The sequence below is a fragment of the Trachurus japonicus genome, chromosome 8, assembly GCF_045865225.1.
Source record: "Trachurus japonicus isolate A0001 chromosome 8, Traja_1.0".
In the NCBI taxonomy this organism is placed as follows: Eukaryota; Metazoa; Chordata; class Actinopteri; order Carangiformes; family Carangidae; genus Trachurus; species Trachurus japonicus.
The window spans coordinates 4,734,672-4,751,657 of record NC_140914.1 but is presented as its reverse complement, the minus strand read 5'-3'; the positions used below and the strand labels follow the sequence as shown (position 1 = coordinate 4,751,657).

At 42.4% G+C, this 16,986-nt stretch overlaps 1 protein-coding gene across 1 annotated transcript in view; it reads left to right on the top strand.

Moving 5' to 3' along the window:
• kcnj19a (potassium inwardly rectifying channel subfamily J member 19a) overlaps positions 1-15,949 on the top strand; it is a 31,229-nt gene extending 15,280 nt beyond the window's left edge. Inside the window, exons 2-3 of the mRNA XM_085783387.1 lie at positions 4,052-4,268; positions 15,221-15,949. Of these exons, the coding sequence (XP_085639513.1) occupies positions 4,052-4,268; positions 15,221-15,942 (939 nt within the window). The 3' untranslated portion in view covers positions 15,943-15,949. The remainder of the gene's footprint in view (positions 1-4,051; positions 4,269-15,220) is intronic.
• Positions 15,950-16,986: the final 1,037 nt, after the last annotated feature.

The following is a 16,986-nucleotide window of genomic DNA, read 5'->3' as shown; positions in this document are numbered from 1 at the left end:
CTCGAAGCAGCTGTCCACGGAGCTGCTCGGACCTGTCACTCAACGTTTCCGCGCCCTAATTGGCCAGAGTTTTAACCTAATAACAGTAAAACGGTAGAGTTAAAAAAAAAATTCACCCCCCTCAGAGTGTGTGCGGGGGTAGAAACTATCGATTGAGACCAAAAAACGTTTCTGACACCAGCCCCCAGAGGAATCCGAGGGGATTGCAGTTTTTTGAACGCGGAAGTGGGCTTCACTTCTCAGACCGACAACTGCCCCCTTGGGTGAGACACACACTCTCTGTCATAAGATATTTTTGGCCAAACTGCTTCGTTAGCATGACCAACTAACTATCCTGAAAACGTTCTCGTTTAATGTTAGAAGTCGGTTGTTTGCAAAAATTTGCAGGTAATGCTGCATGCTGTCACATCCTAGTCAACCAGGCTTCAGGTAGTTGTTAGCATTGTTGTTGCAAAATTACACAGTAAGAGTTTGGAATGAGCTTCAGAGGAGATGTGTAAGCTCCGTCAGTGAATTCTTTTAAAAATAGATTTAATTCTGGTCAAAAAAACTTTTATATAATTATATTATGACTTTGCAGACTTTGATTTTTTATTGATGGTTTGTTTTGAGGTAATGTGGAGGATTATTTTTGGATTATTTTGATATCCTATTTAAATGATATGGATTATAAATTTTTAATGGTAAGCTTTATTTGTGTTTTGTTCTTTTACGTTGCCATTAACTTGATATATAGAAGATTTCCTGTAGCTACCCAATGTATTTTCATTAAATTTCATTAAATTAATGACACAATAAACAAGACGAAGCAGCTAATAAAGAGTTCTGCACTGTTAAACTACAGGGCAGCCATCTTGGATTGTAAAGTCAGGGTTATTGAAATTTCGACTCCAGGGAATGTTTCTGATGACCGAGCTGATTGAGAACTTGGAAAAAACTCAACTTCTGGGTTCTGATGAAACACAGAAATAGTATCTGACAAAACAGTTGTCCTAGATAAAAAACCCACAGGACATATCAAACACCAACAACTGTTTTCTTTTCATGCTGTTGCAGTGATAAAACATTTATGGGTTGTGAACGAAGCATTAAATTGTAAACAAAGACACTTTTTCATCTTCTGTCTCCGGCGCTGTACATATGAAAACAGCTCTGTTCCTAAAACACATCATTAACACAGCTAGGCCTGGCTGCCTTAACAGTAGCCTAAAAAACAACAACACAAGAACAACTCCAAGTCTTTATTTCCACATATTTTTGCTTTAATCTCCAACAGTCCGTCTCCAGCAGAAGAAGTGCTTCTCTTTTTTTTTATCACCGCTTTTACAAGATTCTTGTTACGACATCCTGAAACACTAAAAACCCAGACAGTACGAGCTACGAGCGGAAGGAGGAACAAGCAAACAGTGAGTTACTGGGTTGTAATGATTAAAAAAAGAAAAAGAAATGATGTAATTATTATAATTTCCAGTGCGCTGGAGGCGAATACGACTTTATTATCAGCTCATTTTTGGGGAGGAACAAACACATGTTCAGAAAGGCTGAAAGAGGAAATAATGCTTTGATTATTTATTCATTTTTTTTAAATTTTACAACAAGAACAGAAGATCCAGAAATGGAGTGTGTGTGTGTGTGTGTATGCGTGTGTGTATCTGCGTGGGCGATCATTATGAAGTTGTGTTTGGTGCAGGAAGAGTCAGTGTGTGTGTGTGTGTGTGTGTGTGTGTGTGTGGGTGGGTGGCTGGTGGCTGACACATCCAAATTATTGGTTGGTGGTGAAACAATGTGGAAAAAGAGAAGAGGGTGTAAAGACTTATGGAGGAAAATCATCTTTTTTTATGCTAATTAACTCAGAATAAGGCAAAAAAAAAAGAAAAAAAGAAAGTATTTTTGATGCTGTTCAAGAAAGATTGTGAGTGTTTTAGCTCAAAGGAACTCGATCCTTCTCATTATCTCTAAATGTGATGATTTGCATAGAAAATCTTAACCTTTGAAGGTCGTATTAAAAAGTGTTTTAGCTCTGCTGCTGGCCATTAGATTATTGCATTATTATTATTATTAATAAAACATTAAAGCTGCAAGTCTCTTTTCTCTGGGAGAGCAGCAGGATGTGAGTTCAACTGGCTGTAAATCTGAGGACATGTGTGGAAACGAGTAAAAACAGACTGTTAAGTGAGGGAAGAGGAGGAGGAGGAGGAGGAGAAAAGGACGTGAACAGGCTGATTAAACAGAATGAGACAGGAAAAGGAGAAAATACACCCCAGTACCTTGGTGCCGTGCTCCTCCAACATCATCTGGGCAATTAAATGCTTCCGCACCGGTTCACACTCTGTAGGCAAAGTCCTGTCCGAACACGCTGCTGCAAATCAATGTGAAGTGCCAAGTCTGAGGATGTTCAAGAGAGAAACAGAGAGAGAAGCAACAGATGGAGGCGCATAGTACACACCAACCAGGAGGATGATTGATACAGGTCATTTTCAGAGACTCAGAGAAAAAGAGAGCCTGGTGGAAATGCTCTTGTGTTTTGATGTGGAGCTGTTTGAGCTGCAGTTGGTGTTGGATCACCCGCAGTAGATTTAAAGGATCAGGAAAAGGAGCTGAGCGATGTGTTGACCTGTGGACGAGGACGAGGTCAACGGAAAAAAAAGAAAGAAAGAAAGAAAGAAAAACACCTTAAGAGCTGATATCAGTTTAGACGGTGTAGGTTTGATCTTCTAGCTCTTTACTACTCAGCTGACCTGCTGTGTGTGATTCAGCGTGAGGCCGAAGTGTGAAATTCAACGGTTTAGGACGTAGCACGGAGAAAAAAAAAAATTGAAGATACCTCCAAATATCACTTCACTGCAGCGTAGAGACCCAGATCTACCACAGATACTGAGTCTCCAGTCCAGATCCTGTTATTAGAATAACTATACCTTATGTATGTTTCTGCTTTAGGATGTTGGCTTGAGCTGTACTGTACCGTTTTATGGAGGTTTTTTGTTGTTGTTGTCACTTTGTTTTGTTTTGCCTTTTTATTTTATAACCACTGTACACTGGAGTGTCATATGTATTGTTTTTTAATTTAGGATGATAATTTATCTGTATTGTAAAGATTTAATGTAAATCATCGAATAACCCAAACTATCACCTTTAGAGTCCTGGACTAAAAATCTGAACCTGTATTTTAATTATACATAACTTCAATCCTTAATCAACGGTGACGACCAAAGCTGTTTCTGTACGCTATTTAAAGGGATAGTTCAACATTTTGGCAAATTGGCCCATTGCCATAACCCCTATAGTCATAGCAGGAGGTTTGTTTCCTTTAATTGTCGGTGCAAGCTATTTTTAGAACGGCGGAGCAGAGCCGCGAGCTGCTCAGAGCTACGCTACGGAGGCTCATGGGATTTCTTGGTTTGATGGGGACGAGCATCAGTGGTTTTGCATGAATTTCCCTCTAAAACAACTCTGTCTGGTAACGTTCTGTTATTATCTCATAGCGTGGTGAATATGCAGGTCACAACTTGTCCACCAGAGCGTTGTGGAGTTGTTGGATTGTGTATTTAATGAGTTTGAAGAGGGAAACCAAGAAATGTATCCATTAAGCTCTGTTGTGTAGCTCTGAGCAGCTCACGGCTCTGCTCCGCCGTTCTAAAAACAGCTTGCACCGACAATTAAAGGTAACGAACCTACTGCTTTGACTATAGGGATTATGGCAATGGGCCAATTTGCCAAAATGTTGAACTATACCTTTAACACGTTGAGTCTATGGAGACTGACTCACTGTTGGAGACTCACCCTAGTGGTCAGGAGAGGAACTGCAGCTGCTGGTTCTTCTTCAGTGATCAGTTGATGCTTCAGCTTCAGATGTTGACGCCTCAGTGAAATGAGCTCTTTAACCTCTGACAGTGAACACTTGGTTTTAGTTTTCCTGAAAACAATTTAATGAGAATTTAATGAGCTTCTGTTAAATATCTTTATATGTGTCTTTTAGGACATGCATCTAACCCTCCCTTTTCCTTTCTTCTCCTCCTTCTTCTCCATCTTTGCTTTCCTTCCTGTGCCTCAGTCCCGTCAGACGCCCGAGGGCGAGTTCCTGCCTCTGGACCAGTGCGAGTTGGACGTGGGATTCGGTACAGGCGCCGACCAGCTCTTCCTGGTCTCCCCTCTCACCATCTGCCACGAGATCAATCCCAAGAGCCCCTTCTTTGACCTCTCGCAGCGCTCGCTCATGAACGAACAGTTCGAGATCGTCGTGATTCTCGAAGGCATCGTGGAGACGACTGGTGAGGAATCTTTTTCCTTCTTTCTTTCCATCCTCACAGTTTCTTTCCCTTCGCTGCCAATCTAAATGTAAATTCCTATATTAATATCAACCCACACAACATTCCTATCTAATAGATACTCGTAATCTAGACCGCGAGATCTCATTTCCCCCCGCCCTCCCAGTTTTCCACATTTGGAGAAAGTGAGAATGAGAACAACACATGAGAATGAGAATGACAACGTGATTGAATTATGAGGGATATTTTATTACTCCAGAATCGGTTTATGCCCACTCTATGCATAATAAAAGCCTGTGGTCATAGATGCACGTGTCACTTTGATGAATGAGGCAGGTTTTAGTAGAAGTTCCACTACATTTTTCAGTAGAAGCCGAATGTAAAGCAGCAGCAGCAGCAGCAGCAGCAGCCATGGTCAGGGCCGTTGTATAGGGGAGAAAGGTGATGATAATTCTAGGGGCCCAGCGCCCAGTGGGGCCCATAAAAAACCCCAGTAGTCTAATCTTTGTATGACTGATTTATTCTGCGTAAGACCCTGACTAATACTCATAGTACACTGTAAAAACTCAACATCTTTCATCTTTCTTGTCCAAATGTCTCATTTCTAGTCAAAACTAATCTCTTTCCACTTAAAATAAGACTCATTACCTAAAAATTAACTTGTTTTTAGATAATTTTCACTTAAATTCACAATAAATAGAAAAATCTGCCAGTGAAAGTAAGTTTTTTGTGCTTGTAATAAGGAAGAAAAACTTGCTCCACTATCAGATTTTTTCTACTTATTTCAAGTGAAAATATGCTTGAAAGAAGTAAAAAAGTGTCTAAAAACAAGCTACTTTTAATATGATGTGCCTTATTTTAAGTATAATGAGATTTGTTTTGACTAGAAATTACATTTTGACTAGAAATAAGACAAATATTCTTGGTAAGATACTTGAGTTTTTGCAGTGTAATGCTGCATTAGCATCAAAACAAAGAAGGCTTAATAAAAAACGATTACGTAGTCTAAGAAAAAAAAAGGAAAAGTTAGGGGGAGGGGCCCACTTTAGTATTCTTTAAGGGGGCCCAGAATTCCTAGCAACGGCCCTGGCCATGGTGGAGGACTCTCAGAGGCAACGCTGCGCTCTCTGCTGTATATTTAACACAATGATGCTTCCCCAAAGTCCAACACAAATAAATCCATCTCCCTCTTTTCTTTCCGGCTCAGCTTCTATCCATCCGTCCATCCCTCCATCCTTCCCTCTCCAGCCTCTGTGGAGGAAACCACGGAGCTGAATAGGCTTATAGCAGGAGGGAGGGATCAGCGGGGAAGCGTGTAGAGTCAGGCCGGCTACACGGTCTGTGCTCTGTTGATAAAACCATTAAATCAGGGAGCAGCCAGAAGTTTAGCGTCGCAGAGAGAGTCAGTTGAGTAGCCGAGGAGTGAAACTCTGGCAGGGTCGCCTCCCGTCAACGTCGTGGACTCATCCCGTCACATCCAGCCGCTGACACAGATGCTCAGCCTGTTGATTGTCGCTGCAGCTCGTTCCCATTATGTCCAGATTAACTCCCTAGAAGGTTTCACCAGACCTGTCTGAGACGTCATCCACAGGGTTTAGAACTTAAAAACATCATTCAGTTTCTTCACTTTAAACCTGTTTTTCATTGAGCAAGGATTAACGATCAATTTCAAACCACTGTCACATCAACCAGGACGATTCAGTCTTGAAATCCAGAAGATTCTCATCTGATTCAAAATTAGTTCATGCAACATCTAGAAAAACCCGACGTGAATAAATTAATTTTCAAAAACCACAACCGCAATCTGAACATGTGCAGACACTACAGTGTAAGTACCAAACTGAATCTATCTCTCACACACAAAGTTTAGTTTCATTTTGATAGTCACAATTATTTTATTTTCTATTTATTTTATATCAGCAGTAGTTTCTATATATATCATATACAGATTATTTCAGAATAATTATGTGTTGAGTGAGGGGCAGACAATATAAGATGCATCTTCTCCCTGCTCCTTTCCAACCAGGGAATAAGAAAATGCTGTGATTTGCTATGTTTACTGTTAAAGTTGTGAAATTACCTTGGTTGAACAAATAAAAAGAAAGAAAGAAAGAAAGAAAGAAAGAAAGAAAGAAAGAAAGAAAGAAAGAAAGAAGGTAGCACTACATAATACGGCCCGCGACTTACAGCGTACCTACCGCTCTCTTGCCGCGTAGGTTGCCGCTTATTTCACACAAGTACTGAGTAACTGCAGCTCACTTTCCCCCTTGTTTCCCCCGTGCATTTACAGTGTAACTAGGCTGCGTCTTAGCGCGTAACTTACATCCTGCTTCACACCAACTTCCACAGAAGTACAGGGTAACTCTCGCTGTTTTACAGTTTAACTAGGCTGCGTCTTGGCACGTAACTCCTGTCCTACTTTACACCAAATTACACAGTAACTCTCGCTCACTCCGCCACTAATTACCCCGCATTTTACAGTATAACTAGGTTGTGTCTTAGAGCGTAACTCCCGTACAATTACGTCCTACTTTCCCCGGACTTACAGTGTAACTCCTGCCAGGCACATTAGAAATTAAATAGTCTACTGTACAATATGAGCACAGTTGCAATCCATGTTTTCCAAAAGTGTCAGCAGCGACATTTCACCTCTATTTCAGAGATTTATTATTCATTATTTAATTGTATGGTTTGGAATAGGTGAGAAATGGGTATAGAGTGTGGACATTTTCCAATACAGTAACAGGCTGGCTGGTAGCAAACTTACCTCTCTAAAATGCACATCTATGAAAGTCTATTTCTGTCATCCAAGGGCAAAACACAAACTATACAGTAATACATCCACAATAATGAGTCATTCGGAGAGTTAGAAAATGTTTTTATTATTTATTAACCAGAAAACACATGACACATCCACATCCATGATCATTCATAAACTTTAAGTACAGTAAGTACCCTACTGTAAGTGAGCACTGTTACCCCTCCTTAGTCTGCACCTATACAGTAGCTGTCATGCACCTACACACTACTTGTCTTAGAGTTACCCAGTAAGTAGAGGGTAACGGGCTGTATTATAAAGTAATGGCTGTTACTCCCTCCTTACGCTGCACCTATACAGTAGCTGTCATGCACCTACACACTACTTGTCTTAGAGTTACCCAGTAAGTAGAGGGTAACGGGCTGTATTATAAAGTAATGGCTGTTACTCCCTCCTTACGCTGCACCTATACAGTAGCTGTCATGCACCTACACACTACTTGTCTTAGAGTTACCCAGTAAGTAGAGGGTAACGGGCTGTATTATAAAGTAATGGCTGTTACTCCTTCCTTACGCTGCACCTATACAGTAGCTGTCATGCACCTACACTGTACTTGTCTTAGAGTTACCCAGTAAGTAGAGGGTAACGGGCTGTATTATAAAGTAATGGCTGTTACTCCCTCCTTACGCTGCACCTATACAGTAGCTGTCATGCACCTACACACTACTTGTCTTAGAGTTACCCAGTAAGTAGAGGGTAACGGGCTGTATTATAAAGTAATGGCTGTTACTCCCTCCTTAGTCTGCACCTACACAGTAGCTGTCATGCACCTACACACTACTTGTCTTAGAGTTACCCAGTAAGTAGAGGGTAACGGGCTGTATTATAAAGTAATGGCTGTTACTCCCTCCTTAGTCTGCACCTATACAGTAGCTGTCATGCACCTACACTGTACTTGTCTTAGAGTTACCCAGTAAGTAGAGGGTAACGGGCTGTATTATAAAGTATTCTTTGTTATTCCCTCCTTAGAGTGCAAATACACTGTAATTGTCCTGCAACTACAATGTAGTTGTCCCGGAGTTACCCAGTACCTACAAAGTAGCGGGCTGTATTATAAAGTATTCTTTGTTATTCCCTCCTTAGTGTGCAAATACACTGTAATTGTCCTGCAACTACACTGTAGTTGTCCTGGAGTTACCCAGTACCTTCTACTGCAGCTGTAACTACTGTCTAAGTAGAACCAGTAAGTTAGAACACAGTTTATTTCACGAGATAACATCATCTGAAAGTACAGTAATACAAAGACAAAACTAACTGAAGTGTCCCTGACATCATAAAATAACAGATTTCTACTGGCTTTTGTTATTTACATTAAAGTTCAGTTTTGTTCCTTCTGTTATAAACTGTTTCATTTAGTTTTGATCCATCTGTCTGGTCCTTCTAGGTCTAAAATAGTCAGTCAAGTCAGTTTCATTTGACAAAATGTACTTTCTAAGTTAGAAGAGTCAAGTTGAAAAGATTGTTGTGATACTACTATCACACCGGAGTGTGACACTCAGTAATGGAGAATGGATGGGCTCCTCCATAAAAGGTGATCTTGATCTTGATCCAGCTCCTTGGGTCAAGGCAGAGATCAGGGTCATGGGTGGCGTGCCATTTCCCTCGTCAGGCACCATTTTCATGGCATCTCAAAAACCTCACCTGTGTAGAAACATAATTATATATTGTATCATCAACTTCATCACATAAATGCATCACTGTAAAACAAAGTGAGAAAATTAATAACTTTGAACGGTACAGTTTTTCTCATCATGGAATACTTAATCCCGGTTTTACCTTTCACATCATAAATCATTAGCCTTTTAAACCATAACTTGTGATTTTTTAGCATATTAATCAATTACAAATTATACATATTTTTTTCTTTAACTATTGAGTAAATATTTTAACCATTTAAAAATCTTCAATTTTACAAAATCAATGCTATGACCATACTGTTTCACAACTGTAGGCTGCACCAGTACATTATTGTTACTCTTGACTGTATTCATCATACCATTCATTACCAACAGTAACGTTAGCTAATGGAGCTAATGTGGACAGTACTAACACAAATACAGTTCCCGGTTAGCTGGTGCAGGGGAAAACACACACTATTATCTTTAGCACAAGCTAACATTGCTAGCTGCGTTAGCATAGCTACTTAACTCACCAAGAGGTTGATAACGCGGTCAAACTGCCGTCGCACAGGTCCTCGGTTCATCCCTCTCGTCTCCCGGGGTGTTTGCTCTGTGTTTATATCAACATATCACATCGTAGACATTGCATCATTTCCCTCATTTCTCCACTTCGTCTCCTCCTGTCGTCCCTGGCTGTGTCAACAAGCTCCGTCCTCGCTGTGAGGTGGGACTTTCTACCTTCTCAACAGGCAACCAATGGCAAGTGAGCAGCTTCTGGTCTGACCAATGACAGATGGTCAAATCTGAGAGACTGTGATAGTCAAATAGGATGAAATAAGTCGTCAATCACAGTCACTCACCTTTGACCATCTGTCATTGGTCAGACCAGAAGCAGCTCACTTGGTTGCCTGTTGAGAAGGTAGAAAGTCCCACCTCACAGCGAGGACGGAGCTTGTTGACACAGCCAGGGACGACAGGAGGAGACGAAGTGGAGAAATGAGGGAAATTATGCAATGTCTACGATGTGATATGTTGATATAAACACAGAGCAAACACCCCGGGAGACGAGAGGGATGAACCGAGGACCTGTGCGACGGCAGTTTGACCGCGTTATCAACCTCTTGGTGAGTTAAGTAGCTATGCTAACGCAGCTAGCAATGTTAGCTTGTGCTAAAGATAATAGTGTGTGTTTTCCCCTGAACCACGCTAACCCGGGAACTGTATTTGTGTTAGTAGCTACTGTCCACATTAGCTCCATTAGCTAACGTTACTGTTGGTAATGACTGGTATGATGAATACAGTCAAGAGTAACAATAATGTACTGGTGCAGCCTACAGTTGTGAAACAGTATGGTCATAGCATTGATTTTGTAAAATTGAAGATTTTTAAATGGTTAAAATATTTACTCAATAGTTAAAGAAAAAAATATGTATAATTTGTAATTGATTAATATGCTTAAAAATCACAAGTTATGGTTTAAAAGGCTAATGATTTATGATGTGAAAGGTAAAACCGGGATTAAGTATTCCATGATGAGAAAAACTGTACCGTTCAAAGTTATTAATTTTCTCACTTTGTTTTACAGTGATGCATTTATGTGATGAAGTTGATGATACAATATATAATTATGTTTCTACACAGGTGAGGTTTTTGAGATGCCATGAAAATGGTACCTGACGAGGGAGATGGCACGCCACCCATGACCCTGATCTCTGCCTTGACCCAAGGAGCTGGATCAAGATCAAGATCACCTTTTATGGAGGAGCCCATCCATTCTCCATTACTGAGTGTCACACTCCGGTGTGATAGTAGTATCACAACAATCTTTTCCACTTGACTCTTCTAACTTAGAAAGTACATTTTGTCAAATGAAACTGACTTGACTGACTATTTTAGACCTAGAAGGACCAGACAGATGGATCAAAACTAAATGAAACAGTTTATAACAGAAGGAACAAAACTGAACTTTAATGTAAATAACAAAAGCCAGTAGAAATCTGTTATTTTATGATGTCAGGGACACTTCAGTTAGTTTTGTCTTTGTATTACTGTACTTTCAGATGATGTTATCTCGTGAAACAAACTGTGTTCTAACTTACTGGTTCTACTTAGACAGTAGTTACAGCTGCAGTAGAAGGTACTGGGTAACTCCAGGACAACTACAGTGTAGTTGCAGGACAATTACAGTGTATTTGCACACTAAGGAGGGAATAACAAAGAATACTTTATAATACAGCCCGCTACTTTGTAGGTACTGGGTAACTCCGGGACAACTACATTGTAGTTGCAGGACAATTACAGTGTATTTGCACTCTAAGGAGGGAATAACAAAGAATACTTTATAATACAGCCCGTTACCCTCTACTTACTGGGTAACTCTAAGACAAGTAGTGTGTAGGTGCATGACAGCTACTGTATAGGTGCAGACTAAGGAGGGAGTAACAGCCATTACTTTATAATACAGCCCGTTACCCTCTACTTACTGGGTAACTCTAAGACAAGTACAGTGTAGGTGCATGACAGCTACTGTATAGGTGCAGACTAAGGAGGGAGTAACAGCCATTACTTTATAATACAGCCCGTTACCCTCTACTTACTGGGTAACTCTAAGACAAGTAGTGTGTAGGTGCATGACAGCTACTGTATAGGTGCAGACTAAGGAGGGAGTAACAGCCATTACTTTATAATACAGCCCGTTACCCTCTACTTACTGGGTAACTCTAAGACAAGTAGTGTGTAGGTGCATGACAGCTACTGTATAGGTGCAGCGTAAGGAAGGAGTAACAGCCATTACTTTATAATACAGCCCGTTACCCTCTACTTACTGGGTAACTCTAAGACAAGTAGTGTGTAGGTGCATGACAGCTACTGTATAGGTGCAGCGTAAGGAGGGAGTAACAGCCATTACTTTATAATACAGCCCGTTACCCTCTACTTACTGGGTAACTCTAAGACAAGTAGTGTGTAGGTGCATGACAGCTACTGTATAGGTGCAGCGTAAGGAGGGAGTAACAGCCATTACTTTATAATACAGCCCGTTACCCTCTACTTACTGGGTAACTCTAAGACAAGTAGTGTGTAGGTGCATGACAGCTACTGTATAGGTGCAGCGTAAGGAGGGAGTAACAGCCATTACTTTATAATACAGCCCGTTACCCTCTACTTACTGGGTAACTCTAAGACAAGTAGTGTGTAGGTGCATGACAGCTACTGTATAGGTGCAGACTAAGGAGGGGTAACAGTGCTCACTTACAGTAGGGTACTTACTGTACTTAAAGTTTATGAATGATCATGGATGTGGATGTGTCATGTGTTTTCTGGTTAATAAATAATAAAAACATTTTCTAACTCTCCGAATGACTCATTATTGTGGATGTATTACTGTATAGTTTGTGTTTTGCCCTTGGATGACAGAAATAGACTTTCATAGATGTGCATTTTAGAGAGGTAAGTTTGCTACCAGCCAGCCTGTTACTGTATTGGAAAATGTCCACACTCTATACCCATTTCTCACCTATTCCAAACCATACAATTAAATAATGAATAATAAATCTCTGAAATAGAGGTGAAATGTCGCTGCTGACACTTTTGGAAAACATGGATTGCAACTGTGCTCATATTGTACAGTAGACTATTTAATTTCTAATGTGCCTGGCAGGAGTTACACTGTAAGTCCGGGCAAAGTAGGACGTAATTGTACGGGAGTTACGCTCTAAGACACAACCTAGTTATACTGTAAAATGCGGGGTAATTAGTGGCGGAGTGAGCGAGAGTTACTGTGTAATTTGGTGTAAAGTAGGACAGGAGTTACGTGCCAAGACGCAGCCTAGTTAAACTGTAAAACAGCGAGAGTTACCCTGTACTTCTGTGGAAGTTGGTGTGAAGCAGGATGTAAGTTACGCGCTAAGACGCAGCCTAGTTACACTGTAAATGCACGGGGGAAACAGGGGGGAAAGTGAGCTGCAGTTACTCAGTACTTGTGTGAAATAAGCTGCAACCTACGCCGCAAGAGAGCGGTAGGTACGCTGTAAGTCGCGGGCCGTATTATGTAGTGCTACCAGAAAGAAAGAAAGAAAGAAAGAAAGAAAGAAAGAAAGACAAATGTTCATAATAAATGAATTAACTTTTTTTTTCTTTTCAAGCTGACCCTCAAAAAACTGAGCCGTGAATTCAGAAACTGAACACGCACCGAACCGAAATTTTTATTTACAGCCCCGGCAGACACTGAAATTAAAAAACGCTCTGACGATTCCCAGGATCAAGAACCAATAGAACGACGAGTGTCTCAAACAGCAGAGCAGAACCTGTAGAAACAGAGGAGTTCCTCATTAAAACCTATATATAAATATCGTTAGAGTTCGCCAATATGCAGACGACACCCTCCTCTCTCTCTGTGTGTGTCTGTGTCCTCGTTTAGCCTCCTGCTCTGTAACAACAGCGAGGTCGAGCCCAACAGAAAGAAGGTGAAGCATCCCCACAGTGCACTCTGTAAACAGTGCCAGGAGTTTTACATAAAGTCCTCTTCTTCGGGGGACGCCCTGCTCTCCGGCCGCCATGTGTTTGCATATCGCTGCGCCAAAGGGCTTTATTCAAGATGCAACTGAACATTAAGCAGCTGGGTGAAAACCCACATGATGCCAGAGTGATGAAACAAAGCTGGCATGCCCGTCAGGCTGTGAACCCCACAAGCCTCCACTGTGCACTGCCGGTGCTGGTGTTTTCGTCTTTAAGCATCTGCAGTCAGAAGAAATACAGTCACAGAATGATCCCAGACGACTCAGCCTGGTGATTCCAGCCTCGGGGCTAATTAAGAACAAAAATGACCTTTGTGCAGATGTAGGACTGCTAAAGGTTTTTTTTTTTTCTTTCTGTGGATGGAGATGAGCAGGGAGCCTGGAATAGCATCAGGCTCTGACATAACACTGCTCATATCGTGGCTCAGAGGGACGAGATCAGACTCCTACTCTAGAGCTGTATAGTGTTTAGTGAGCAGTGTTTAATAGAAGAAAAAAAAAGCTCAGGAGGAGGCAGAGCCGCTGGATCAGAAGAAATATGGACTAAGTGCTTATTGATTGCCGCGGACCTCGAGCGAGCATCCAAATGTCAAGAAAATTATTTTACAAGAGCCGAGGTCAGACAGGGGAAAACAGTGTTTAGGATGTTTGCAAACTGCTCTAATCCTGCAGCAGCATCTCTGCCTCTCAAATGATGAACAAATATACACAGTAATAAACGGCTGCCAAAACAGCATGACACCGCTGAGTCAATAGGTAATTGTGTTTCACAGGAGACGAGACGATTCACAACTGGCAGCAGCAGCAGCAGCAGCAGCAGCAGCAGCAGGGTTTACAGTGAAGAGACGTAAAGACAGGCCGATGCAGCTCGGTGCGAGGCGGCTGCTAATTATGTTAATCAGACAGCCAATTATCACAGGCAACACGCGACACACAGACAGACACGCTGAGGACAAGCGTGAGTCACCTTTCACCTACATTAACAGAAAAGGTGCAAAACACTCAGCAGCTGCACGGGAACATGAAACAGAAACAGAAACGGGAACAGAGGCACTTTGCACCCTGGGAGAGACCTCGCTTCCCTTTAATTACTCTAATCAAAGTTCTACATCAGAGCCGACATGCATGGAATATGGGACGGCTATTAGGTTGTGATAACAGTCAGTGGTGAGCGCTGGTTTTGTGAATTATGGGATTTTCCTGCTTTGAAATGGTTTTTAAAGGGATAGTTCAACATTTTGGCGCATTTTGCCATAATCCCTATAATCACAGCAGTATAGGTTTATTACCTTTAATTGTGGGTGCATGTTGTTTTGAGATCAGCGGGGAAGAGATGTGAGCTCTGCACGGCACGCGGTATTTTCGCCTTTCCCTCATCAAACTCATCAAATACATTACTCCAAAACGCTCTAGTGGACAAGTTGTGACCTGCACATTCACCACGCTATGAAATAATCACGTAACATTACAAGTTATGAGTTGTACAAGTTGTTTTAGAGGCAAATGCAGCCGGAACTACATTCCAGACACGACTGCTGAGCGGAGGGATTTCAAAAGCGCAAGTAGTTCAGAGTATTTGCTTCACGTGTCGTAATGTTACATGATTATCTCATAGCGTGGTGAATGTGCAGGTCACAACTTGTCCACCAGAGCATTTTGGAGTTGTTGGATTGTGTATTTGATGAGTTTGATGAGGGAAAGGTGGAAATACCGCTCGCCGTGCAGAGCTTGCGTCTCTTCCCCGCCGATCTCAAAACAGCTTGCACCGACAATTAAAGGTAATGAACCTACTCCTATAAGACTATGGGGATTATAGCAATAGGAGAATTTGCACAAAATGTTGAAATATCCCTCTAAGTCTCTAATAGAAGAAGCACAAAGCTCCTCAGGTAGAGCAGAGTGGAAGAAGAGCTAATGTGCAGGAGCGCTGGCCTTTCACACTGCACACTAACTGAGTCGTTCAGAGTCGCTGACAGAGTTTCTCCGTGTGTGTGTGTGCTGCAGGGATGACGTGCCAGGCGCGGACGTCGTACACGGAGGACGAGGTGCTGTGGGGCCACCGCTTCCTGCCCGTCATGTCCCTGGAGGAGGGCTTCTTCAGGGTGGACTACTCGCAGTTCCACAGTACCTTCGAGGTGCCGACGCCGGCGTACAGCGTGAAGGAGTACGAGGAGAAGAACTCTCTGCCCTCGCCTCTGTCCACCCCGACGCCCGCACTGACCGACAGCCACGGCATCGGCGGCAGCGCGGCCCGACGCAACCGGGTGTTCTCGGTGGATTGCATCAACACGTCTTCGGACGAGAGGGGCCGGCAGGGACTAGGCGGCGGCGGCGGGGGGACGATGGGGGGCGGCCGGCTGCCCAGCAAGCTGCAGAGGATGAGCTCGTCGGGGAAGGAGGACCTGCAGAGGAAGGTGCTGCTGCTCAGCTCGCAGCACTCGGAGAAGGCGTGCAGCACGGGGGATCTGCCGCTCAAGCTGCAGCGCCTCAGCTCCTCCTCGCCGGGGCCCGAGCCCGAGAACCGGCTGCAGCTCAAGCCCTTCAAGGTGGGATTCGACCCCATGACGCAGTCCACCGGAGACCTGTACCAGCACAGCCTGCAGCAGCAGTCCACGCTGTCCCCCCCGGCCCCCCCGGCGCCCATGCACAGCCCGCTGCTCTCGGCCGGAGCGAGGCCGGAGGACAACCTGCCGGCCAAGCTGCGGAGGATGAACGCCGACCGCTGAGCACACGGCCAAAAAAATCAAATATCTTACCAAGAATATTTGTCTTATTTTTAGTCAAAATGTCATTTCTAGTCAAAACAAATCTCATTATACTTAAAGGGATAGTTCAACATTTTGGCAAATTGGCCCATTGCCATAATCGCTATAGTGATAGCAGTAGGTTCGTTAGCTTTAATTGTCAGTGTAAGCTATTTTTAGAACGGCGGAGCGGAGCAGCAGGCTTCTCAGAGCTATGCTATGGAGGCTAAAGGAATTTCTTGGTTTCCCTCATCAAACTCATCAAATACACAATCCAACAACTCCAAAACGCTGTCGTGGACAAGTTGTGAGCTGCACATTCACCACGCTATGAGATATTAAGGGAACGTCACGAGACAGAGTTGTTTTAGTGGTAAATTCATGCAAAACCGCTGATGCAAGTTGCGTTCAGGGACAGTTTTTCAGCAAGCAGACTCTGTATTTCCCTCGAAAACGGCTCCATTTCGTAACATTCTGTTATTATCTCATAGCGTGGTGATTGTGCAGGTCACAACTTGTCCACGAAAGCGTTTTGGAGTTTTTGGATTTTGTATTTGATGAGTTTGATGAGGGAAACCAAGAAATTCCTTTAGCCTCCGTAACGTAGCTCTGAGCAGCTCACGGCTCTGCTCCGCCGTTCTAAAAATAGCTTGCACCGACAATTAAAGGTAACAAACCTACTGCTATGACTATAGGGATTATGGCAATGGGCCAATTTGCCAAAATGTTGAACTATCCCTTTAAAATAAGACTCATCACATTAAAAAGCAGTTTGTTTTTAGACACTTTTTCCTTCTTTCAAGCATGTTTTCACTTAGAATAATCTGATAATGGAGCAAGTTTTTCTTCCTTATTACAAGCACAAAAATTTGCTTTCACTGGCAGATTTTTCTACTTATTTCAAGTGAAAATGTGTTTGAAACAAGTGAAAATTATCTAAAAACAAGTTAATTTTTAGGTGATGAGTCTTATTTTAAGTGGAGAGAGATTAGTTTTGACTAGAAATGAGACATTTTGACAACAAAT